Below are 26,277 nucleotides of genomic sequence, written 5' to 3' on the forward strand. Positions count from 1 at the left end.
AGTGAGTGAGAGTGGGTGTGAGAGTGAGTGAGTGAGTGTGAGTGAGTGAGTGAGAGCTGAGGCTGTGAGTGAGTGAGTGAGAGCTGAGGCTGAGAGTGAGTGGGTGTGAGAGTGTGTGAGTGAGTGAGTGAGTGAGTGAGAGTGGGTGTGAGAGTGAGTGAGTGAGTGAGTGAGAGTGAGGGCCATGTGATCGCGGTGGGGGATCAGGTGGTGGTGACAGACAGCGGTCGGGCAGTCGGGTTCGGCGCTGCCTCTCTCTCTCTCTCTCTCCGCCTCACCTCAGGCCCTCCGATGGCTCCGACGGCCCTCCTCCTCCTCCCCGTCCCCCTCCTCCTCCTCCTCGGGGCTCCGGGCGGCTCCATCCCCCCCCCCGGGCAGGTGGCCCGGATGGCGCGCTTCCTGTCGGCGCGGTGTGTGTGGGGCTCTCTGGCCTCCCTGAGCTGCCGCCGGGCCCCCGGCGCGGGGCGGCCTTTCGCCAACGTCTTCTCGGTCAGCGACGGCGGCAGCGGCGTCCCCTACATGTACCTCACCCCCCTGGAGATCTCAGTGCAGGACCTGCAGGTGAGGACATCTCCTCCTCCTCCTTCCTCCTCCTCCCTCCCTCCTCCTCTTCCTCCTCCTTCCTCTTCCTCCCTCCTCCTCCCTCTTCCTCTTCCTCCCTCCTCCTCCTTCCTCATCCTCCCTCCTCCTCCTTCCTCCCTCTTCCTCCTTCTTCCTCTTCGTCATTCCTCTTCCTCCTCCTTCCTCTTCCTCTCTCCTCCTCCTCCCTCCTCCTCCCTCCTTCCTCCCTCTTCCTCCTCCTCCCTCCTCTTCCTCTCTCCTCCTCCTCCTTCCTCCTCCTCCTCCCTCCTTCCTCTTCCTCCTCCTCCTTCCTCATCCTCCCTCCTCCTCCTTCCTCTTCCTCCCTCCTCCCCCTTCCTCCTCCCCCTTCCTCCTCCTCCTTTCTCTTCCTCCTTCCTCTTCCTCCCTCCTCCTCCTTCCTCCCCCTCCTCCCCCTTCCTCTTCCTCCTCCTTTCTCTTCCTCCCTCCTCCTTCCTCTTCCTCCTCCCTCCTCCAGAGGCTGTGCACGTGCTCTTGTTTTGGCACTGGCCAGAGAAGGGCCTCGGCTGTTTATTGGGGGTGTAGGGGGTGGTGGGGGGGTGTAGGGGTGGGTGGGGGAGACTCATAGAAATGATTGCAACCCAGTCAGAAAAATAACATTTTTTTTTGGGGGGGGGGGGGTGGGGTGGGGAGAAGAGGGGTTAAAAATGTAGTAATAATAATAATGATGATGATGATCGTTTGGTCACTTCGACGGGCGGGCGGGCGGTCCGGCGGTCCGGCGGGCGGGCGGGCGGTCCGGCGGGCGACCGATCGTTTCTCCCGCAACATCTCGCGGTCAGTTCGCTTCGTTCACTGTGTCCGTCCCCGTCGAGCGCTTCGAGACGTCTCGGAAGACGCGAGGATTATTCTTGTTACTATCGTGATGATTATTCTTCGGCGCACCGTGCCCGTGACTGCTCTTTGAAAGGGCTGCCCGACTGGTCCCCGCTCCCCCGCTCTTATCCCCATGGGCTTGCAAATGTTTTCTTCTTCAATTCCCCTTTGAAACTTATTACTGAATCCTCTTCCACCACCCTTTCAGGCAGTGAAAGGATCGTAGCAACGCGTTGTGTGTGTAAAAAAAAATGTCTCCTCGTCTCCCTTCTGGTTTTTTAGCAAATTGCCTTAAATCTGCGTCCGCTGGTTACCGACCGGTGGAACCAATTTCTCTTTATTTGCTCTTATCAAAACCCTTCATAATTTTGAACGTCTCTGTTGAATCTCCCCTTTTATTTAAATACAACACAACATACACCCGGTGGACTTCAGATGGTAGTCTATTTACCACCTTTCGGACACTTAAACCCGTATTCCTCCTTTTTTTCTGTTCTCTGAAACTCTCTTGTGAATCATCCCCCCCAATGCCATCCTATCCTCTTGCTCCAGTTTCCTCTTCGCTTTCAAAACCCACTCTAAAACCTGTCCTTTTGGAATATCTACCATGCATGTTAAATGCACGGATTATTATGTATTTACCAATTGTAGAAGACATTATTTTTGCGCAAAAGTTTTAGGATGCGGAACATGTAACCTTTGGGACGTCCTCCCGACATGAAAGGCACTAAACAAATGTCATTTGTTGTTATTGTGTGAGTGGCTATAAGTTTCTATTGACACTGAGCCAATCACACGTTTAAAATCAATGACGTTATAACCAGGTGAAGATAAAATACCGTATGCAAAAGTGTCCCGGGAAATGGGATTAGACTGCAGTGAGGAGCTATCAAAGCACATATACGATGGGCCAAATGGCCTTCTCTTCTGCCGAGACATCTATTCTATGAAACAAGTGCAACTTTGGCTTCACGCAGTACGCACAGCAGTTCGAACACAATGGGATTTAGAGTGCCACAATTATGAGAGATAATAATAATAATAATAATCCTTGCATTTGATATAGCGCTTTTCACGTCGGGAGGACGTCCCAAAGCGCTTCACAGAACACACTGTAAAGTGAATTGACTGTATATTTGTGGGCGAACGCGGCAGCCAATTGCGCACAGCAATGTCCCACAAACAGTCGTAGATTGAAATGACAATTTATTTTTTTTTGGTTTTGGAGGATTATTATTAAATGTAAAACGGTATTGATTAAACCAGTCTTAATTTGTTTGTTGTTATTATGAAACTAAGTAACTGAATTTTATAAGTATTTCTCTCTTGTTGCTGTATCCTTTTCAACTTGAGTTTGTAAAAACAAACAATTTTAGATAAACATAACTGAAATATTTTGCTGCTGCCCCACCCTTGGCTGCTGCCTGCTGATAATAATAATAATAATCCTTGCATTTGATATAGCGCTTTTCACGTCTTCTAGACGTCCCAAAGCGCTTCACAGAATATACTGTAAAGTGAATTGACTGTATATTTGTGGGCGAACGCGGCAGCCAATTGCGCACAGCAATGTCCCACAAACAGTCATGGATTGAGAATGAACAATTTATTATTGTTTTGGGGTTTTGGAGGGATTATTATTAAATGTAAAACGGTATTGATTAAACCAGTCTTAATTTGTTTGTTGTTATTATGAAACTAAGTAACTGAATTTTATAAGTATTTCTCTCTTGTTGCTGTATCCTTTTCAACTTGAGTTTGTAAAAACAAACAATTTTAGATAAACATAACTGAAATATTTTGCTACTGCCACACCCTTGGCTGCTGCCTGCTGATAATACGCATAGATCGAAGGCAAAGCAGTTCTGGACACTTTGCTGAGTTAGAAACATGTGACTGTCAAACAGCCCTACGTACTGCACCTCTGAGCACAAATATCCCACAAATTAATTATATAATGCAAATCAGGAAGTACAGCAAACCTGGCGTGCTTACAATCAAGTCCTTTAAACTCACAAATCAACATTTTTATATTTGTTTTTAAATGACTGTTCCTCCCCATTGCTGCGGGAAGGGTGTGGGTGGGGAGACCTGTTATGCTTTTGTTGCTTGTGAACTGTTCTTAACTTCATTCGTGCCCTCTTATCATCGAACACTTAACTGAGGTCCTTCTAATAACATAGCGTATGAAGTTTAAAACGAGGGAGCATAAATATAAGGTAGCTTGTGTTGGATCTATCAGAGAGTTTAGAAGGAGCTTCTTCACACTGAGGGTAGTGACGATGTGGAACTCATCGCTGGAAGCTGTGATTGAAGCAAAAAGCATCAAAAGTATTTCAGAAGGAACTTGATGCATTCATGAGGAAACCGAGAAGTATAAAGGAGAGGGGAATAGGGGAGTGGAGACGTGTGTAGAGAATACACACCAGCGCGGACTAGTTGACAACGTAATCCTAGAGTTTACTTGATTTTGAAATTTAGGTACATTATGTTAAACCAAAGTTTATAAGCTGTGTACAGGAGAACATGAACAGGATATTGTGAGACGTACACTGGTGATTTGTGTAAACCACACCAGGTTTACTGTACTTCCGAATTCACCTTAAAAAATAAATTTGTGGGAAGTTGTGCTCAGAAGTGCCGTACTCAGAAAAATGTGAACTGTCGTACAAGGCTGACTCAGCAAAATGTCCAGAACTGCTGAGTCAATCTTTGTCTTTGGATCTATGTGTTTCGATCAGCAGTAAAAGCATGTGCAGCATTACAGTTACATGATCATAGAATCGTAGAGTTATACAGCACGGAAGGAGGCCATTCGGCCCATCGTGTCTGTGCCGGAACTTTTAAAAAGAGCAATCCAATTCAATTCCACTGCCCCCGCTCTCTATAGCCCGGTAAACTTGTCCTCTCCAATGATTTCAAAGGTTTCTTTTATAGCGGTCTTTCAGTTATTTCATTGGCTTTCCTAATTGCCTTACATCTTAAAAGGACATCCTACGTTTTCCCTTGTCCAGTCTTATTTTCCCCCCCCGCCACCACTCTAGCCTTGTTCTTCCACTACTCTCTCTGGTTCTTTCTTTCCCTTATCTTTTTCTGCATTTTCCTTCTGATAACTTTCCCCATTTTTCAAAATGTTCATCTTAAAGTTCTTTACTTGGATAGACCCAGTTTGTTTCAGCTTCAGTAACTCTTAATACTCGGCAATTCAAAACGTTTGGATCCTCATTGAATTCATTCTCTCCCAAATCACCTGTCAATTTTCTGCAAATTTTTGTTTTTCCATTTCCAGTGCGACAAGATCCATTTCATCCCTAGGGAATTTAGCCTCTGCGGGGGAGAGATTCTATTTACACTCTTCTAATACAATCCCCTTTTCTAAAATCTTAGATCTGTTCCTCAACACTTTTCTGTTTCTGTTAATAACATAATATCATTATTATTATTAACATTGATGTGATTGCCTTGTTTTTATCTGGGTCCAAGTGTTCCACTTTGAGCTCTCTCTGCTGCTGTTTCCTTCTCTCTTTTCCGCTCCTTGTCATGTTTCTTCCAGTCACTATATCTAATGTCACTATATTAGACATTATATCATCCAAAGACAGATCCATATCCCTTTCCATAGTTGCAAAGTACTCTCTCACCTGATATATTCAGGAACATAGCAGAGGTAGTTGCCTCAAATATTGAGGCTATCACGAAGGTTTATTTAAAAAAAACCAACCTTCTGATCTCTCTCCTCAAAACAGTACCCGTTGCCTTCGTTCCTTCGGGTCTGGCCTCCTCCTCGTCCCCCGAGTCCTCCGCTCCACCCTCGGCGGCCGTGCCTTCAGCCACTACGCCCCGAGGTTCTGGAACCTTCCTCACTCCATTCGTCTCGCTCCCTCCCTTCCCATTTTCAGATCTCTGCTGAAGACCTTTCTTTTCGACCGCACCTTTGGTCACCTTCCTCCCCCTCCCCCTGGATCCGTTACTGTAAAGCGCTCTGAGACGCCGCCCGGCATGGAGGGCGCTATATAAATCCAAGTAGCAGTTGTTGTTTTAAAATCACTCTCAAGCCGGTGCCAGTTGTGTCTCAAGTTCCCGACCAACTTGAGTGGACACGGTATTTGCACATACCTTGGTATGGCAACTGATTCTCCTGTTCCCGAATTCATTTTTTTTGTTTTAAAGTCTGTGTTCAATCCAGTGGTTAATTCCAGTCCAAGTTCAATGTTACTTCTGACACCATGTAATGATTCTCAATCCACAACCCTGGCAATATTTAATAATTCCTTTCTTCTCTGCTCACAATAATTCAATACTTCATCCCAGGATCCTTTTATACTTCCTGCTTCCATTTCATTAGCTCTTTCTTAATTGCCTTTTACTTCTTAAAGGGATATGGCTACAGAAATACCTGCTTCTGTTGCTTTCTTTTCATTCTTCTAAAGTTTACCTACACACACCTACACTAGAATTCAATGTTTATGAACTCGAATTTTTGGATTCAGTATCTCAAAGAAGGAAGCAATGAGTTTACCACAGTTATAATAATAATAATAATCCTTGCATTTGATATAGCGCTTTTCACGTCGGGAGGACGTCCCAAAGCGCTTCACAGAACACACTGTAAAGTGAATTGACTGTATATTTGTGGGCGAACGCGGCAGCCAATTGCGCACAGCAATGTCCCACAAACAGGCATGGATTGAAAATGACCAATTTATTATTGGTTTTGTTTTTTGGAGGGATTATTATTATTATTAGGCGTGTGGAGTAAGGAAACTTGCCCAAGGTTTCCCCCTGACCTGCCTGGAATTGAACTCAGGTCTCTCGCTTGCAAAGCGAGTGCTCTAACCACTGAGCTACAGGTTCTTCTTAATACAGGGAGTATCAGAGTTAATGGGGTGAGGGAATGATTCATGGCATCTACCAATATTCCGTATGGGGTGTTGGAGAAGAAAAATTATTTTAGTTTGTTCTCACCAATGTACAGAGCAACACTTACTTTAATATTGGACTTTTTCTAAAACAAAATGGAAAATGCATGAAGAAATACATCTTAGAGTTCCGTCCCCTTCACACTGAAGTGCTCCATGATGCCACCTGACTTGAAGGGCGCCATATAAAAGCAAGTTGTTCTGTTTATTTCATGCGTTTGAAAAAGGATGCGTGCAAGTTATGAAGTAATAGGAAATACTGGAGGAGCCTTGATGCACTTGAAACATTGCCTTGTCTTGCTCTTTCAGTTGCTGTTTAGCTAACATTCATTTCCAGCATATCTTTGCTTTCAGGTTTTCTTTCATATCCTTGTGCTCCACCCTGCATTTCTCTGAAAAGGATATACAACAATAACTTGCATTTAAAGGAACGTAGGCATTCGTAAAGAGGAAGGTCTTCAGATGCGATCTAAAGATGGGTAAGGAGGGGACAAATGTGAAGGGATTGAGGCAGAGAGTACAGGAAACATGAAGGAAACACACTGACTTACCATTTATGAAGTATGATTTACTTTAGATATTTTACGATTATTTTAATTTGTATTAATTGGTATTCTCACCTTTGGTTCATTCAGTGTAATCCAACAGCATCCATGGTCATGACTTTGGCTGAGACAGACTATTGTCGTAAACATGGCTATGACCCCCAAAGTCCCCTTTGTTGTCGTGTGATCTTCTCTGGCACAGTTATGAAGGTATGTTGCTCTTTAGGACGGTTTGATAAATCCTCCCGGCTGTGAAGGTACAAAGCTCTTCTGATCTTCCTCCTTGATATTTTTTTCCAAACAAAATCTGTTGTTTTTTGTTTACCTTGTCATAAGTTTCTTGCTATTGAGTTGTTAAATGATGAGCTGTCAATATTAATGCTGGTCTTCAACATGGAACAAGGAGGCGTGCAACATTGTCAATTTCTGACCCATTAGAATTAGATTATTTGTACTGTATGCTGTACTCAGCTACCTCCAAGATTAAAATGCTGTACACTGTCCAGCGCCTTGGGACGTCCGCCCGATGTGAAAGGCGCTGTACAAATGTAATCTTGTTGTTGTTCGTAGTCAAATTATCCTCATGTACAGAGGTAGGATAGTCCAGTGCCAGGAATCCACATCCATTTGAGTATGTTAATGCTTAGTAATGCCACCGTCCTGTGGTATTATTGTCAACAGAACAAATTACAGTGGGAGGCAGGCAGGGTGTATTCTGCACCTCCAGTGTTATATAATAATAATCCTTGCCATTGATATAGCGATTTTCACGTCTTCTCGACGTTTCAAAGCGCTTCATAGAATAGACTGTAAAGTAAATTGACCGTATATTTGTGGGCGAAACGCAGCAGCCAATTGCACACAGCAGTGTCCCACAAACAGTCGTGGATTGAAAATGACCAACTTATTATTGTTTTGGAGGGATTATTATTAGGCGTGTGGAGTAAGGAAACTTGCCCAAGGTTTCACCCTGCCTGGAATTGAACCCAGGTGTCTCACGTGCCCGGCGAGTGCTCTAACTACTGAGCTAGTTCCTTTGTTAAAACACTTTTCCAATTTATTTCTTGTCTTGCAATCAATCAATTTTATGCACCTTTTATTTTTTCAGGTGAACGGATCAGAGGAGGCCTTTGCCAAAGATGCCCTGTTCAGCAGACACCCAGAAATGGCTGATTGGCCTCGTGATCATGGATGGTATTTTGCCAAACTCAACATTACCAATATCTGGGTGTTGGATTACTTTGGTGGAGTTAAAACAGTCACACCGGAGGAATATTACAGCGTCCAACCTCAAAGTCAAGTACAGAAGAACACTGACTGGTAAGAGGTTACTAACTTTTATAGCAGTTTGGGGACAAATGGCAGATCAGTGGTTTTAGTACTTTTTCTGTGTCCAGCTGCTCGAGATTAGATCTAGAGATTATATTTTGAAAAAAAATTCTACAGAACACATCCCACTCTTAGAATTATGCACGAAATTGTGAATAAACCTTTTGCAATATTTTTGCTTTCACCAAATAAAGCATTCAATGTGCTATCGCAATAAGTCCCGTCTTAGTTACTGCAAAGCTGCCATAGATAGCAAAATTTGGATCAACTGTACTGTTTTTAAACTCGCACGGGGCAGGGGACAGGGTTGCTTACCCTATTAAGAACAGCCGAATTAAGTGGCCTAACATCCAGGTTGCTTTCAACATTCTGTTTTTGCTTCCCTTTAGGTGAACAAGCTTGGCTATCATCAATGAATGGAAGTTTCACAATTAATGCTCTGCGTTGCTTTGATAAGATTTCTCCAAACAAAAGGTCGGTGGATTTGAAGACCTTGTGCTAAATGTGGTACCGATCGAAGAAATCAAACGAACAAATATTCAGGGTCTTTCTAACATTGATAGAAACATATTTTCCTAAAATTGTTGCTCTGGAATTTAATTGATTGCTTGCATCTTTCACCAGAGGACGTAGAGGATAGGGGTGTTATTAAAATTCCTTTTTTGTAATCTTATGCATAACTTGTAAACAAATTTACTAACAGTCCTATTTCTTGTAATGGGCCAAGAAAGTCACTTACTTATGTATTTTTTTGTAAACCGTAAGAGCTGTTTGAAATACAATTTACATTTGTTTAGGAAGGACGTTTCAAAGCACTTTACACATCTGACTGGGATCTTGAGTGGGGGTGGGGGAGGTAGGGAGGAGAAAAACAAGAGTTGCTCAATGTATCGGAATCTAAATTCACTTCTATTAAAATTGGGTATTTCAACTTCATCACATGTTAAGAGCAACATAAATTCAAAACTACAGTCATCCAGTGCATAATGTTGGATGTTATGTTGGGATATATTTTAATAAGCATGAAAAATTGACATTGTGCCAATATAAGATTTTTTAAATAATTGTCAATACTGTTTCATATTAAATGCTTTGGTTGGCTGAGATTACCTTTTTCACTTCCAATTACTTTGTCTATATGCAACTTATTTTATCTAAATAAGCAATATGGCTCAGGCTGCTGACTTCTTGTCAATCATCCCTACTCTGATCAGTCAATATGAGGCACCCTTGTGGCGGAATGAAAATTATGCATTTGTTATGGTGCCTTTTCAAGTAATCAAAATATTTCAAAATCTGTCACAAGATTTACTGTAAATGGTAGTGACTATGCATTTGTAGATGAATACGGCAGACAATTTGCTTACAGGACTATCTCACAAACAGTCATGAAAGGAATGATCAATTTTAGCAGGAGAAGTGTTGGCCAGGCTACCGGGAGAAACTCCCTTCTCTTTTTGGATAGTACCAACGGGATATTTAATGTCCTGCCGACATACAGAACCTTGGTTTAACAATTCATCCAAAGGATAGCACTTCCAACAGTGACTGACAGTAACTGACTGAATTCCCAGCTGCTGCCAATATACTTAAGGCAAAAGTCATTCTTAGGATTACTTTTCAATCCATTTGGGATCTTACCTAATGACACAACGGGGAACTGGTCTTCAGCATAAAAATGTGGTATTTATCATTGTAGAATGTGTAAGAAAACAAATTGCTAGTATTGTTTGCAATGCTAGTTGCTGAAGCTGGAGACCTCTTAAAATTTTAGATTTTTGAGTAGGTCACATTTTTAATCAATCATAATTGCTATTACTGTACTTAAATTTGCCAATCATCACACACTATTGGTAGGTAGCAAACAACATTTATTGAAAAAAGTATTGTACACTAAGACTTCTTAAAGATTTAAACATAAGGGACAACTTCATAATGGGGTCTCATTTATACAGTTTGAGGTTCAGATATTTCATCCGTCTTACACTGCACCTTGGCGCTGGTTGCACACTAACAGAACTGGCTGGAATAATATCAAATTGGCGAAGCTGTGAACACACCTCAAAGTGACCCAAGTCCTGCACATCATTCGTGCAGCCTACAGCAATGCAGTGAAAATAAAATTACTGGCAATCCAGAATACAAAACCTTCCACACATCAAGGCTACAACAGTGCATAGATCTGAGCTCCAGCCTATATATATATATATATATACACACACATACACACAATAATGCTTGACCCGCCAGTATTACCGGTCAGACAACATAAAATAGCGAAAAAGAATTTTAGATGGTAAAACTGAAGATTCAGTAATAGACTATCTCATATGTACATTTTTTTTTAAAAAAGGGTATAAATTCAGTGCTACAAACAAGAAAATAAGTTGTATCCATACAACATATTTTTGTATTAAAATACAGAAACAATTATGCAATTTGTTTTATTTACATAGCATTTAAATTTCAAGAAAGGGAGCACAAGTGTCAATAACAGATGTGGAATTTCAATTTAAAAGCCTATTTATAATCCTTTTGACATTACAATTTTCTTTGCAGTTTATTCAAATTGAAAAAAATAATAAATTGGTCACTTCAATCCACGATGGTTTGTGGAACACTAGCTGTGTATTGACTGCCGCATTTCGCCCACAAATATACAGTCAATTCACTTCACAGAATATGCTGTGAAGCGCTCTGACACATCTAGAAGACATGAAAAGCGCTATATTAAATGCAAGGATTATTATAAGAATGTGTTCAGGATTTTTTGTTTTCCAGTTCCATAACTTGACTCAAACCGAAATGCTCACCAGCCGTCTCAAGAGTTAATGTACTATTTCTGGCCCCCTCACATTTAAGGAATATTTTGCTCATTCTTCACACTGGCCCCATAGAAACAGCTGGATAGAATTTCAGAACAAGAGTCAAACTGCAGTCGTGTGCATCAGTCTAAAAAAAACAACCACATTCACACTCGAGATAAATCTCTAATTGTTCTACTTCTGCATGTTTCTCAATGAATGATCATGGAATAAGCTTGTTTATCCTATAAAGTTTGTCGCATTCCAAACAGACTATCTGTTATCTGCTTCAAACAGAAGCTTGGCTCAATTACTTTTTGTGCTGTGAAAGTCTCTAATGAAAGAGGTTTGCTTGAGAGAAGATAAAGGTCACCAGCTGCTTTGCAACCCACACCACGACCATTGGGTTGTGTAGAAGTGATGAAGGGGAGATTACTTCATATCACCACACTTTTACCGCTGCGAGAACTTCCCCGCTCCTGTCAATGTAAAAAAAAAAGCATGTTGATAGATTTCGGTTTGCGCAGTACATCAGGGAGTAGAAGGGAGTTAGGAGTACAGACATTGCCACGGACTGGTAGGGTCAAATGTTCCATTTCTTTGCTGTACATTCTATGTAAAACTATGCTAGTGTAGCCTGTTCATTCATTTCACTGGGTAACTCAGCAAATATAAAAAAAACAAACTGATATGAAACACAAGGTAGAGATACTGTAGATGAATTAGTATTTGCAGTTTGATTAGCTGCTGAAAAGCAGCTTATTTATTGACTCTCCAAAACTTGCAGTGAGAGTCCCAAAGAGACAAAGCTGAGCAAAGCTCGATGTTTATTTCTCATCATGCCAAACATTCCTTTGACAACTCTCTCATCGCTTAGTTGCAAATTGGCCTAGAACATGAACATGCATTGCGTGCTCCAAGTATTGTACCAATGCATCTGCATCTTAAACCATGCAACACAGCAGAATCCGAGTGTGCAAGAGTCAAGATTCATGCTCGCAAGCAGATTGTGTAAGGACAGCAATTATTAACAAGTTATTTGCATTCGGAAAGGTGATCCTTTAATGACCAAGACTCACCGACTGGCGGCCGTTATGTGATCTCCGTGCGCTGCTTTCCTGCGATGCCCCGTCCACTGAATGATAGCTCGGGGGCTTCTCATGGTATTTCAACGGCTTCTTGAGGGATTCCAGCCAATTCGCCATCCGATCGTCTCTTCTATCAGAATGAGCTCCGCCGTGCTCATAGTTATCCAGGGAACTCCATGATGCCCTCCGTCTTCCCAGCGACGGGGGAGAGTAGCTGCGCTCCCTGCGGCCGCTCCTTCGCTCAGTCGAACGGTCGGCACTCGTTCCGCGGCGCTCTCGCCGCCTGTCCTCTTCGTAACCTCTTCTGCCGCGTCTGTGATTGGAGCCGCTCCGTCGCGACCGCTCGTCGTAATCAGAGTCGTCGCTGTAACTGCCGTGGAATCGGCTCCTTGAGGGCAGCCTGGAACGACCCTCGTCCAGGTTATCTCTCCTGCTCCCCGCAGGGCGGTTGGATCTTCGGTCTTGGGAGCTGCGGCTGGACCTCGATCCCTCCTGAGGCCTCTGATTCCTGGGCTGCCTCTCATCGTGACGGTTGTTCCTGTGGGACGAGTTGCTGGTCCGGTGCGATGAGGGAAGGCTGGACTCCGGGATTCGCTGCAGCAACGGAGGCAGTTGGATGACCCGGCGCTCCACCTCTCGAACTCCGTTGTCCAGCGATGAAAGTATGCTGGGATGTGAGCTGCCGCTTATATGGATTCCATTTTGTAAAGACTGGGATGCATTCATGGTCTTCACCTCATGTTCTATGTAGTCCAGCATCTTGTTAGAAGAGCTTGGGTAGCCACTGTAAGGGACCACACTCAGTGGAATACTGTGCTTCATTGAATACTCTAACACGGAACAAAAATGAGCACAAACAGACATCAGAGATGGGGAGGGGGAAAAAAAAATATGTATACTCTGCTTATTAAAAGTGCCCAATTTAGTAGGAATGGTAATTTAGGACTCCGTCTGTGAATTGGAGTTCAAATATAATTAAGCACAATCACAAAGAAAAGTAGGAGATGGATGGTGGGGCTTTTTCAGTTTAATCCTAAAGTGTAGTTCATTGCATGGAGATGCGGGAGGGAGCAAGAGAGAAAACGATCCTGGATTTCCACACCCAGACTGACATCCGGTGAGCTCTGCTGCAAAGTGCATGGGTCAAACAGGATCAGCCTTGGCTGTGGTGCCCTCCACTGGTGAACTGCCTGCCGACATTCAGTGATCAGGCTCTCATGAAGAACCATCTCTTGGGCTTGTGCGCATGGAATGGTTCATCATTATGAGTAATTTAACATCAGGAGAGAAACTGCCAATGGGTAACAATTTCCTGTAAGGCTCCACCCTTGGCCTTTGCACTTCCAGCTTATGCTTTTATTTCAGATTTCCAACATCCCTGTTGTTTCTCTTTATTTATTCTATAATAATAATAATTCTTTCATTTGATATAGCACCTTATCGCATCTTTGAAATGTTTCAAAGCGCTTCACAAAATATACTGTTAAGTGAATTAACTGTATATTTTGCAGGCGTAATGTAAAAAGCAAAATACTGCAGATGCTGGAAATCTGAAACAGAAACAGAAGTGGCTGGGAACACTCAGCAGGTCAGGCAGCATCTATGGAAAACGAGTCAACGTTCTGATGAAGGGTCGTGGACCCGAAATGTTGACTCACTTTCCTCTCTCCATAGATGCTGCCTGACCTGCTGAGTGTGCCCAGCAACTTCCGTTTTGATAAAAGGAAGTAAATGGGTATATGAAAGTTACAATACAATAATTTGCATTGAAAACTTACAGGCTTGAAGAGGTATGGGGAAGCGAGATTGAAAGTGGAGCTTGTACTGAGAAGCGGTACAGACTTGATGGGCCAAATGGCTTTCTTCTGCGCTGTAAATTTGCATGATTCAATACACAAACATATGTACCTCTTGGAATCGGCATATTTGGATGATATGGAGGCATAAAGGTTTGTCTCTCTTCATCACCATACATTGACGGGTCCATCCATGGGAATAAACCCTTCTTGGCTTGTTTGAACAACTCGTGCCTCAAAAGAGCTAACAAAAATAAAATGAATTAATCATCAAATTTATACTTTCACACATCATATGAAACATATAAAATGCAGGCAGTTATTAAAGTGACTAAATCGTAAAACTTGTATTAAACTCACACATGACCCAAAGTGCTTTGTCCATAGTTAAGTGAACATAAGAGTTGTATTGGGTTTCACCAGAAAGATAGTCCAAAGTAGTCACAAGTTGATGGCTATATTAAAGTTACATAGTCACAAAGACTTCCATTAATACTGTCTGTTTTTGCATTGACTGGGAGGAGCTTTGGAGCCTAATCTTGTAGCCAAATTAAGAATCCCGATGGGTGAAAAACAACACTTTTGTCTTGCTAAAATCTAAGAGGTGATGGTGGGGAAGAATAAAGTGGAGAGAAAGATTTAAGGAACTTTAATATTTGTATATAAGGAAAGCAACACCATTAAAACAAGCTTCAATGTAGTCCAGAAGCAGTGAAGTCCAGTGAAAAACTTCGGAGGTGGGAAAGTTGAAATAAATGAAGTTAGTCATCTAGCTCAGGACTCTGTCTTTCTTTACTGGGTTCAATTCATGGCTTCATTCAGCAGCATGAATTTCGCAGATCGATCTTTTGTTTTTTGCTGTTCTCTTTTCTATGTTTGCAGGGCTACCTTCAGCTACACATGTGAGTTTTATATTTTGTTAATTTCCTTCCAGCCCCTAAATCAATGCTATAAATCTATCAAAAACAGGTTCATTCCTTTTATGTACACTTGATTCCCATAAAAATAAGGCTTCCTTTTTATTTCCCAAAATCCAATTTTCTTTTCCTCTTGATCCATTTATTTTTCCGTTTAATGAATACTCATAAATCCACAGGAGTTCTCTTTTATCATGCTGTGCTCATTTTGTCAAGCAGAAGGCAGAAGACCTCACTATTCTATAGTGCTTTGTGCAGACTTCACTCTCCGGCTACAAATTGGCTCTTAAAAACATTTACCTTTCTCTGGACAGCAGCAGCGTTTTGGGCAACAGATACATCGGACATAGCAGCAGCAACATTGTGGGCAGCACTGGCAGAAACAGACGCCGATCAACATAAACAGCAAGAGAGCACCAAGGATAATGAAAAGCACAGTCAGCCAGTCTGCAAGAGAAGGAACAGCATTTTAATAGGTGGTATGACTTAAAGAGCTTATTGTAGACAAGGTCGCGGACAGCTTTGCTGAATTAGATGGCGCTTTTTTTTAAATTCAAGTTTACTGTACAAATTTACAGAGTTTTTTAAAAAAGAAGTCTTCCCTCTGCACAAAAAGTACGTTCAATATTTACAAAGAATGTACAGCACGGAAATGGGCCACTCGGCCCAACCAATCTATTACAGTGTTTAATACTCCACATGAGTCTTCACCCATTCATTACTCTCTCCCATACCCTCTAGTCCCCTCTCCCTCATATGAAGGTTTAGCTTCTTATATATACACAGCCAGAAAAATACAGGCAATTCCCAACTGCTCTTCTTGTGACTGCCCCTCCTCACATACCCCCCAAAAAAACTTTAGTTAATATGCTATTGTGATTTTCCACTTTTAATGAAGTAAATACAGTAGAGCATAGTAATGATTTCAACAGAGGATTTTAACCAGCAAATACATTGAAAATTTATGGAACCTGGTCCTTACGATGTTTAAATTGAGTTATAAAAACATACGTAAAACAATGAGTCGAACTTCCTTGTCTGGGTCTCCAGTGGTGTCACCGGGTGCCTCAACAGAACAGAAATAGACACCATGATCCCACCACATCACTTCAGTAATTAGTAGATCAGCTTCTGCAAGGTAAACACATTCACATAAGATAATAATAATCCTTGCATTTGATATAGCGGTTTACCATGTCTTCGAGACGTCGCAAAGCACTTACAGAATATACTGTAAAGTAAATTGACTGTATAGTTTGTGGGCAAAACATGGCAGCCAATTGCACACAGCAGAGTCCCACAAACAGTCATGGAGTGAGTGTCCAATTTGTTATTTTTTTTGGAAGGAATTATTACCCCTGGAAAAATGATCCGCCAATTGACTAACAATCGGGTTCCTACTAAATGCTAGATAAATAGTTGTGTGTGTGGAGTAAGGAAACTTGCCCAATGTTTTGCCCTGCCGGGAATCGAACCCAGGTCTCTTGCTTGTGAGGCGAATGCGCTAACCACTGAGCTACAGATAAAGTAATCTGGAGTTACAGCTTTGACTATTAATGTTGAATTAAAAGGAAAATATTATTAATCCTTACATTTGATTTTGCACTTTATCATGTTGCCGAAAAGCACTTCACAGGATTTAATGCAAAGTGTAGTGTTTGTGCATTTGGCAGCAGCCAATTTGCACACATGAATGTTTCACAAACAGCCATGAAGTGAATGACTAAATTTTATCTGGGGGATTGTTGGCCAGAACACCAGGAGAAACTTCCTTCTCTTTTTGAATTGTACCATGGGATCTTTTAACATCCACCTGAAGAGGCACATGGGACCTTGCCTCTTTTTAAAAAAAATCTCATCTGAAAAATGACACCTTTATAATAAAAAATAATCCTTGCATTTGATAAAGCACTTTTCACATCTTCTAGATAATAATCCTTGCATTTTGATATAGCGAATTTCACGTTGGGAGGACGTCCCAAAGCGCTTCACAGAACACACTGTAAAGTGAATTGACTGTATATTTGTGGGCGAAATGCAGCAGTCAATTGAGCACTGCAGTGTCCCACAAACAGTCGCGGTGTGAGTGACCAATGTATTATTGTGGGTTTTTTTTCTTTGAGGGATTATTATTAGACGTGTGGAGTAAGGAATCTTGTCCATGGTTTTGCCCTGCCAGGAATGGAATCCAGGTCTCTCCCTTGCGAGGCGAGTGCTCTAACCACTGAACTACAAGACTCTACCTCCAACAAGACAACACTCCACCAACACTGTATTGGAGTGTCAGCCTTGACTGTGAGCTCAAAGTCCTAACATGGGGCTTGAACCCATAACCTTCTGAGCCAGAGGCCAGAATGTTAGCAACTGACCCAGGCTGACACTTCCAAACAAGTCAAGACGACAACTAAAATTAATTAGACATTTAGTTAAAGAATTGGGAAATAAAGAACAAGTCCTGGATTTGGTGTTTGGTTGCATGATGGCAGGCTTTAAAAGGCTGGGCAAAGAATTTAGTAAATAATTGCAGAAAGTTAATCTACGCCAAGGGGAGAAACCAAAGTCATTTTAACCCATGGCTTGTGAAGGACTTTAACAAGGGTGTACCAGATGAGTAAAAGCTACTGGATGCCGGTCCCTAATGATGACTCAATGCATTACATACGGTTCTGAATGGTGATCTTCCTCTGTCTATACTCCGTCCCCAGGGTTGGCTCATTCTGTCCCCGTTTCTGGATAACGATTCGAACCTGCCGTGTATCATCTTGACAGTCATTAGTTGGATCTTGGCCCATACTCAGCATTGCGATGTATGCTGGAAAGATGAGGCAAATGTTACAACTGATCAGTGGGGATACCCTTTACCCTTTCTCTCCCCTCCTCTCCCGATGGCACTGCCTCGTATTGTTCTGTACGATAATTCCCCAGATGCCGCAGACCTGCAGTATCTCCTTCAACTGGATGTTCTTCAGGTACAGGACAATACTTTGACAATCTCAGAGGCTCATACAATCAGGGGCATCAATGCTAGATCTTATCCCATTCACACCAGAGACCCACATGAACGGATTCCACAGCAGGGATCATTGGAAAGCAATATAGAGCTAGAACCCTCGCTGATATTTCCTTTCCCTAACCCGGGTGAATAGATTCTCCAAGAACAGATATCTCAGCACAGATCAGAGGCTGAATTCGAGAATCTTTCCGTGTGCTAAACCATACAGAACACATTTACCCACCAAGGCATTGAGTACACATGGGTGACGATCTGAATTATTCCCAAACATTCTGCATTTAAAATAGGTGGGAAATTAGATCTTGTAAAAGCACAATGTTAATACGTACAGGATGAATAATAATCCATTATGGGATCTTTGCAAAATGACTTGTAGCGCCAGGTAACGAGGACATCCTGAGCCTGGGATGCAGTTGAATATTCACATTTGACGAGAATGGAAGCAAACAGCATAGTGTAACGCCGGGTATCCTGGACTCTCACCAACAAACCGAGGCACGCTGCAAAAGAAAGTTACAATAGGTCAACAAGAGCTTAGTGAGATATTCAACATTAAATCTCTAACTCTCTAAATAAACAAATAAATTTCTAAATAAACAAACAAATCTTGTATTTGATACAGTATAGCACCTTTCACATCGTGAAAATTTTTCAAACCGCCACACAGGATATATTCTAAATTGTAGCGACTGTGTATTTTGTAGGGGATTCATTGAAAGCAATTTGTAGAATATGTTTTGAATTAATCAACACTCCGTGGTCCTTTGATTTCTCACAGAATTTGCAGCCTTCTGGCCAGCCTGCTTTATAAAAGCAACTGAGTGCCACTCCAGCAGCCCAGAATTGCTCATGGTTTTAACTTCAAGAACATTATCTTAAGAGTTAAGATTATGCAGGCTACATTTTTTAAGTTTTTTCCTGAATTCAGGTTTTACCCTGAGTTATACAAGTTTTATTCTGAGTCTCCAATATCTGAGATGTTCTCCTCACATCTCTCTTGTACTCCATTTTGTCTGATAGGTACTCCTTCCTGCCCTGAGTTCTATCTTCTCTGTCTCTATCTTTTCAACAGGTAACACCACTCCCAACATTTCCTTTCTTATTCCTCCAGTGTCTTAAATTCATCCCACACTCTCCCTTCACCGCATTGAGAACAGGATACCTCTCAGTATCATAACTCATTCCTTCCCAGGATAGCAAGATTCTGGGACGCAATCCCACACGGGGAACGCCACATAAATGCAAGTTATTGTTGTTGTATGCTTTGCCTTCCTCAATCTTCCCTTCCTTTTGCAATGTACAGGCTCAGAAATCGCCAGTGCCACATTTTGCTAAACTACCTTCGACAATGATAGCTTGCTTCATTAAAGCCTTTCGGCAGTTTAAAGAAAAAGTCAACTGTATTTTCAGAAATGGCCGTTTGTCCTTAAAGGGTTAATAGAAACCACCAGTTCAAGTGATACTGGACTGGCTATGATTTGGCAGTTTCTAATTGCACAATAGCTGGTCTTGGCTGCTGGCCAATTTCTTTCACTTTAATGCGTTATCCATTAGCTATGCAGACTTTAACTAAGCTGCATGAACACAACAGTTCAATAAAGTTCTCGGGTATTGCTTGGGTTTGAATACAGGTCCGACATCTGCAACATTTACACCATTTAAGAGCCCAGAAACCCGCACAACAAGAAACCAAGGTGGTTCGACAATGTAGCACCACTCTGGCCCTTCCCATCAAGTCTAAACAAAATACAATTCAAATGAACATCCCTGTGTCACTTCAGAGCTATTCTTATAACAACAACAATCCTTGCTTTTGATATAGTGCCTTTCACTTCGGTGAGGACAATCTCAAAGTGCTTCACAGGATTTACTGCAGCGAGCAGTGACTGCGCATTTGGCAGGCGAACTTTGAGTTATTCCAGTAAACACATGTGGGACACCAAGCAGAACAGTATAATATACAGGAAGATTTGTACCAATAGGATACAGAATGATTTGCATTATTATGTTGATACCAAATAATGGCCACTGTGGTGTGCATCCTTCACGCTCTATATTCCAGTTTATATTTGTCTAGACCAGCTGTTCTCAAAGACTCGCAGATGGTTGCATTTGAGAACATTTGGTCGAGTCAGGCATCTTCCATTATAATAATAATCCTTGCACTTGATACAGTGCCTTATGTTGTTATTGAGACGTCTATAGGCATCTTCCATTATAATAATAATCCTTGCACTTGATACAGTGCCTTATGTTGTTGTTGAGACGTCTATACAGGATATACTGTAAAGGTGCAGTGACTGTGTTTTTGGCGGAGAAACACTGCAGCCAGTTGCTCACAGCAATGTCCCACAAACAGCCATGGAGTGAGTAATTTGGGAGATTTTTGGCCAAGACACCGGAAGAGAGAAACTCCCTTCTCTTTTCGAATAGTGCCACAAGATCATTAACGTTCACCTGAACAGGCAGACGTTGCCTCGGCTTTAACGTCTCATCCAAAGGATTATACCCACTACTCCCACATTTGACTAGGAGTTTGCTTTCAAAAGAATGATAGTACATATTGCCCAGAAGAGGCAGGCTCCAAGAGATTTGCAATCACAGAAGGACAAGTTTACAAGACTATGGAAAGAGAGCAGGGGAGTGGGATTGATTTGGATAGCTCTTCAAAGAGCCGGCACAGACACAATAGGCTGAATGGCCTCCTTTTGTGCTGTATAATTCTATGATTCTACGAGAAGCATTAACTTAATAGTTCTTGTAGTTCTGTTCAATGTTACATTGGACCAGAATTTTATTAACAAGCAGACCAGCATCCAACTATATCTTCTGAAGTTCGGTTTCAATCCTTTAAAATAAATGATAAGACTTGTTTATTTTCATCTATTGTATTGTGGTGTTGTAGCTTGGGACGTCCTCCTGACGCGAAAGGCACTATACAAATGTAATCTTGTTGTTGTTATAGCTGCAGTGCGATTGCTGTATCCAATTCCCTCTCTGGGGCAGCCAACAAGCATTACATCAGCTCTTATTGATACCACAGCCTTTGTTTGCATTTGAAATCCCTTGTGGAAACTGGGTCACCTGAACAGGTCCCATTCCATAACTCAAACCAGATTCACCCCAAATGCAAATAAGGTCATGGGATTCAACGTACATCAAGAGAATGCAGCTCACAACACTGCTACGTATGTTATGCTGAAACTTACACTGCAGACAAACAAGAAAACAAAACACATTACAGGCAGGAATTCTGACACTTAAAAAGGATTTAGAAATAACCCCCACACAAAAAAAAAACACTTCCGCATGAGCCACATTGCTTATGTCAGGTCAATGCTTTCAACAGGCCACACAGTTTTTTTAAAAAAAAATTAAACCACGTACAGTTGCGGATATAAAAATCTTGGTGAACATGGGTTAAAATGGGTTAAAATACCGACTCGCTGGGATTTGAAGTCAAATGAAGCAAAGCTTCACGGGATGAAAGTCACCTCCCTCTGCTGGCTACAACATTCAAGTAAAACCAGTTGGGAGAGTTTGGAAAATGCCCTACACGGTTTCCTTTGTCTGAAGCGTACACCCAGATTCTAATTGAAAAGTAATTCCTTTCTCTATTGTACCTTGTTTTTTTTAAAACCCCCCACAAATTCTATGAATTAACTATCCAGCTTTAAGAAAACTAAAATCTGCAATGTAGTTTATTGGGCCTGTTATACCTTCAGCTATTTGGGAATGCACAATAATTCTGAGAGGAATGTACAATTTATTTTCCCCTCCCCATCCCCTGGGCAACCAACTCCAGCTCAGGTGCACATCTAGCTTTATCAAATGCTTTGAGATGTCCTCCTGGCATGAAAAGCGCAACATAAATGCAAATTGCACTGTATTCTATCAATACCTAAAGGTAGAATATCTCCAACACTATTTTCTCTTGAAAATGACAAGTCTGGAATATGATTCCACGGTCACCAATTGCCCTCCAGTTACTCACCCTAGAAACTGCTCTTGTGCGAGATTAGAGAGCAAAGTAAATAAATAATCCTCGCATTTGATATGCTTCCTATAACTGAAGTGTCCTAAAGCACTTCACAGGTTATGGCTATCAGGGTTGATTTTACATGTTTGTAGGCAAGTGGAAGAGCCATTTTGCATTCCATCTTATTTTGCATCTTATCTGAAGGATGACAGGATTAATGACATTCGCAGTTGCAATTGTTAAACAGATCATATTTTCGTGATTGTTGATAATCATAGAAAATATGAACTCAGTAACACTGATCATAACCACAGCAGATTTCAATTGAATGATTAGTGGGTGGAAAGAGATAATTCCTCAGTATAATGGAGTTTCCAGGTGTGTGGTTTAGTGCCAGATTAAGCAATGTATTTACTGTGCCAAGTCTGACTGGAATGCACTTAGTTTGTACAAACTCAGCCTTTGTTGCTCCTCTTCCTCTTTATTAAATTTTTTTTTTTGACAAAGACAAATAAGTGAAGAAATGCCAGAAAAACACACAAGGTAATGAATATTTTACAAAATAAACTGTTCTTTCAAACACAGTGCTTCATCAGAACTAAAACTGTGGCCTGCAACCCCCATCCAGAGACAGCAACCGAGACCACTAAACCCAATTTAGCAGGTGTGTTTAATCACCTCATCTCCTATAATAATAATCCTTGCATTTGATATAGCGCTTTTCACATCTTCTAGACGTCTCAAAGCGCTTCACAGAATATACTGTAAAGTGAATTGACTGTATTTGTGGGCGAAATGCGGCAGCCAAATGCGCACAGCAGCGTCCCACAAACAGTCGTGGATTGAAAATGACCAATTTATTATTGTTTTGTTTTGGAGGGATTATTATTAGGCGTGTGGAGTAAGGAAACTTGCCCAAGGTTTCGCCCTGCCGGAAATTGAACCCAGGTCTCTCGTTTGCAAAGCGACTGCTCTAACCACTGAGCTACAGGACTCCACTGTATAATGTATACATCCATAAATGTTTGAGCACCCATGACCCTCATTCTTCACATGAATCAAAATTTCTAATCATAATCTAAGCAGTTTCACCTGCAGGGAAGTTGGGTATCAAGAGAATACAATTTACATTTATATTGCGCCTTTCACGTCAGGAGAATGTCTCAAAGCACTTGCTACACTTTATTCAGCTTAAAATCAATAAAGTATTAAAACAAGTCTCAACTACATGATGAGGCATTATATCAAATGCAAGGATTATTATTAATAAAATAAAATCTTGTGGTTGTTTTCTGTCCCAGTTTATCTGTGGCTCAATACTCCACTAACCAAGGACGTGATCTGCTCCCACCTTTACTTATATATAATGTATCTTGCTCAATTGGATCAGGGGGTCTTTGATCATTTGTTATTTCCAAAGCAATTCTTCAGTGTGAAAGTGTACAGCAGATTTCCTGTTGACGGTAAATTACATTTACTAAAGCAAACTGCCCCTATAACTAAAGATCAACAGTGAGCTCAAGCCTGATGTGGAATAAAATGTTGGAACAGGCTCGAAGGGCTGAATGGCCTATTTCTGTTCCTATGTTCCTAAACACAGTCTTTCTGTGAAATGCTTTGAAATGGTTTATGTGATAATGCATTACCAAATACAAAGATTATTATTATTTTGCCTGCCCTCCTCCTCTAAATATTTTTCAAGGAAGGCATGCCTATGAGTCATTAACTTATGGAACCAACAGGAATCAAACTACAATCAATACGTATACAGTTGCACCAATATATTACAGGTACAACAGAAGTAACATGGTCATGGATCTTAAAACCAGGCTAATGGGCGAAATTGTGTGTGTTCAGTAGGTTCCCAAGTTTTCAGTGCTCAAGGCATGGCATCACTTTCCATCATGTATCACTTAAGGCAGGTAGATTGACAACAGGATGATTTGCCCTCCCACTGAGGAATGTATTTCAAAGTGGTAGGGTGCAGGCAACTCATTTTTTTACGCTGACATAAAATCCTAATAAAACGAGGATCTTTTAAGGCAATCTTTTGGATAGGCAGCTCGCTCAAAGGCCTGGATCCACATAGTGGTTTGGTAACAAAGCAACCCAACAGTCTGCCGAGTCTCTTTGCTTATGCTTCTCCACGCGCATCTTGAGTGGATGGTTATTATTTTTTTTTAAAAATCCGAACAGATCTGCAACAAGTAAATAAAATGCAGAAATGAAATGGACGCATTAAATTACAGAGAGTGCAATTTAATGCAATTCACTCAGCTCAAAAGGTGCAGGTGCTGGAGCAATGTGAACACACACAGACACCCCTAAGCTACTCTTTAACACTCTCCCTGATGGAACTGTTCAATATCTTAGGGAGCAAGTCTCCTGCTTGTAGCAACCACGGTTTTAAAAACAGCAACGCGGAAATAACTGGAAGAAATTGTGGAAAAAGCCCACACGTTTAAAGAGTTTAGTAGCAACCACGGTTTTAAAAACAGCAACGCGGAAATAACTGGAAGAAATTGTGGAAAAAGCCCACACGTTTAAAGAGTTTAATAGGAACAATAAAAAAGACAACGAAGGATTCTTCTCCCCCTCCAAGTTAATTTTCTTTGGGGGTGGGGTGGCCAAACAGGCTTTCTCCCAGAAACCTGAGCCACTTTTGTAAGGTGGAGAGATAATAATAAAAACCCTTGCATTTGATATAGCGCTTTTCATGTCTTCTAGATGTCCTAAAGCGCTTCACAGAATATACTGTAAAGTGAATTGATTGTCTTTTTGTGACCCAATGTCCAGGTAAAAAGGATCTAAACGCACACCCAAAGATTGGAACAGGTGTGGTGGTGTGTTTGTGTGTGGGGTGTGTGTGTGTGTGTGGGGGGGGGGGGGGTGTGGGGTGGGTGGTCAATGGTTCAATTCACATTAACTAAGATTATCGGAAATTCTGAGTTTACAGGCGATACAAATGAAATGGATCAATAATAATAATATTTGCTTTAGTAAATGTAATTTACCGCCAACAGGAAATCTGCTGTACACTTTCGCACTATTATTAATTATTATTATTAGAAATGGATCAAAGGCCAGGAAACCGCCTCCCTGACCAGATATTGGGAGTTGGGCTGAAAATGGACCAGGTTCCCAATACACCTGTTGCCATTTCCCCAGTTTGCGCCCTCCTCACTCAAAATAAATTCCGCACACATTTACCAAGTTTTATAAAGTTGATAGTATATGTTTTCTAATTAACCCCTTCAGTGGGGTTCGTCTGCTGATGGTTTCTTACCTGTGTACGTGGTCGAAAGGATGGCGCAAAGGAGCAGTTTGTTCATGGTGACTGGTTTCCAATCCAAAATGTCTCTTGACTTTGTGTTTGTTCAAGACTCTCCCTCTGATCAGAGTGAAATCATCCAACCAACTCCCACCTTGTCCTCACAGGAACAGGAGTGGGTTGGAAGTTCTCCCAACAATTCAAATGAATTGAGATAAAAGGAAACCAACCAACCAACAAACACACACACACACAGTAAAGTTGGTGGTGAAGTTTCTTCCAGTTTGTTGAAAGCAAAGAGTTTGTTGGTTAGAAGCTTGAAATGCTGTTCCTGTTTTCTCTCCCAAACCGGTTGGATTCGTTCAAAGTCCTGTCCTGCCCCAATGCAATGGTTTCACAGTAAAAGTCTCCTCTCTCTCTCTCTCTGTGTGTCTCTCTCTTGTTTGTAGCTTGAACCTGACTCGCCAAACAGGTGCAACATGTGACACAAAAAANCACCTCCATCCACCTTGTCTGGCAAATCCTGAGGACTTCCCACCCCTCCCAGTGTCACCTGAAGGACGAATGCATCAACGTGGAAAAAATCTGCATATCTTGTTCCAGCTTCAGATATTTGTTTTTTGTTAAAAAAAATCTCACCATCTTCCTTACAATGCTTAAGGATTGCCCCAGTCAGGAAAGCAAAGGGCAAATATATGTGTGTGTGTGTGGTTAGAGATGACAAAGAGCAATCTGGGGATCATACATTAAATAAACTACAGAGACCAGAACTATCTGAACTGCTCCTATTTTAGAGGTAAGAGAAAACTTATAGTGATGTAAGTCGAAGATCCAATGAATCTGAGACTGTTCCTTTGTCATCTGAAAGCCAGACAGGTGTTTCCACAGGGAACAGTCTGGGAGGAGCCCTCTCCTTAACCTTGCAAGGTAAAGGCTGGTAGGGATTTTCAGAATGAAAACAAGAGATCTATTAACACAGGGAAGACACTTTATTTTCACTCAGTGGAATTATGTGTGCCAAATTCACTACTCTGCTTTGTCCTTGTATTTTGCAGAGCCAGTCACTTGTGAAAATACAACCAGAAGCTCACAGATTGGGAGGCAGGTAGGATGAAGAATTATTTGGATGAACTGGAAACTCTGCAAGTGCTGTTACTAAGGCAACACCACCAGTGGGGACTGAGAGGCAAGCTTTACATC

At 41.6% G+C, this 26,277-nt stretch overlaps 2 protein-coding genes across 2 annotated transcripts; one reads left to right on the forward strand and one right to left on the reverse strand.

Annotated features, from left to right (window-relative positions):
- The first annotated feature begins 276 nt into the window (after nt 1–276).
- On the forward strand, nt 277–9,315 carry creg1 (cellular repressor of E1A-stimulated genes 1). Its single transcript, XM_042334523.1, has 4 exons — nt 277–561; nt 6,971–7,090; nt 7,989–8,200; nt 8,599–9,315. Exons 1-4 carry the CDS (start codon nt 292–294, stop codon nt 8,600–8,602), a joined length of 606 nt encoding a protein of 201 aa, XP_042190457.1. The 5' UTR covers nt 277–291; the 3' UTR covers nt 8,603–9,315.
- A 748-nt stretch (nt 9,316–10,063) lies between these two features.
- On the reverse strand, nt 10,064–25,271 carry LOC103180149 (immunoglobulin-like domain-containing receptor 1). The gene is made up of 8 exons (XM_007895821.2): nt 25,093–25,271; nt 18,157–18,327; nt 17,477–17,626; nt 15,826–15,945; nt 15,115–15,261; nt 14,010–14,141; nt 12,093–12,931; nt 10,064–11,492 (listed from the first exon to the last, which is right to left on the reverse strand). Exons 1-8 carry the CDS (start codon nt 25,136–25,138, stop codon nt 11,451–11,453), a joined length of 1,647 nt encoding a protein of 548 aa, XP_007894012.1. The 5' UTR covers nt 25,139–25,271; the 3' UTR covers nt 10,064–11,450.
- Nucleotides 25,272–26,277: the final 1,006 nt, after the last annotated feature.

This window comes from Callorhinchus milii, unplaced genomic scaffold (assembly GCF_018977255.1).
Source record: "Callorhinchus milii isolate IMCB2004 unplaced genomic scaffold, IMCB_Cmil_1.0 Scaffold4, whole genome shotgun sequence".
NCBI classification, from domain to species: domain Eukaryota; kingdom Metazoa; phylum Chordata; class Chondrichthyes; order Chimaeriformes; family Callorhinchidae; genus Callorhinchus; species Callorhinchus milii.

Excerpts from the sequence above, each read along its gene's own strand:
- LOC103180149 (XM_007895821.2), bottom strand. The coding sequence starts at position 25,138 with ATGAACAAACTGCTCCTTTGCGCCATCCTTTCGACCACGTACACAG. Across the intron at positions 17,627-18,156 it reads AATGGATTATTATTCATCCT|CATACATCGCAATGCTGAGT; the intron begins GTACGTATTAAC and ends TCATCTTTCCAG. Across the intron at positions 14,142-15,114 it reads CTGCTGCTGTCCAGAGAAAG|CTCTTTTGAGGCACGAGTTG; the intron begins GTAAATGTTTTT and ends TATTTTTGTTAG.
- creg1 (XM_042334523.1), top strand. The coding sequence starts at position 292 with ATGGCTCCGACGGCCCTCCTCCTCCTCCCCGTCCCCCTCCTCCTCCTC. Across the intron at positions 562-6,970 it reads TCTCAGTGCAGGACCTGCAG|TGTAATCCAACAGCATCCAT; the intron begins GTGAGGACATCT and ends TGGTTCATTCAG. Across the intron at positions 7,091-7,988 it reads TCTCTGGCACAGTTATGAAG|GTGAACGGATCAGAGGAGGC; the intron begins GTATGTTGCTCT and ends TTATTTTTTCAG.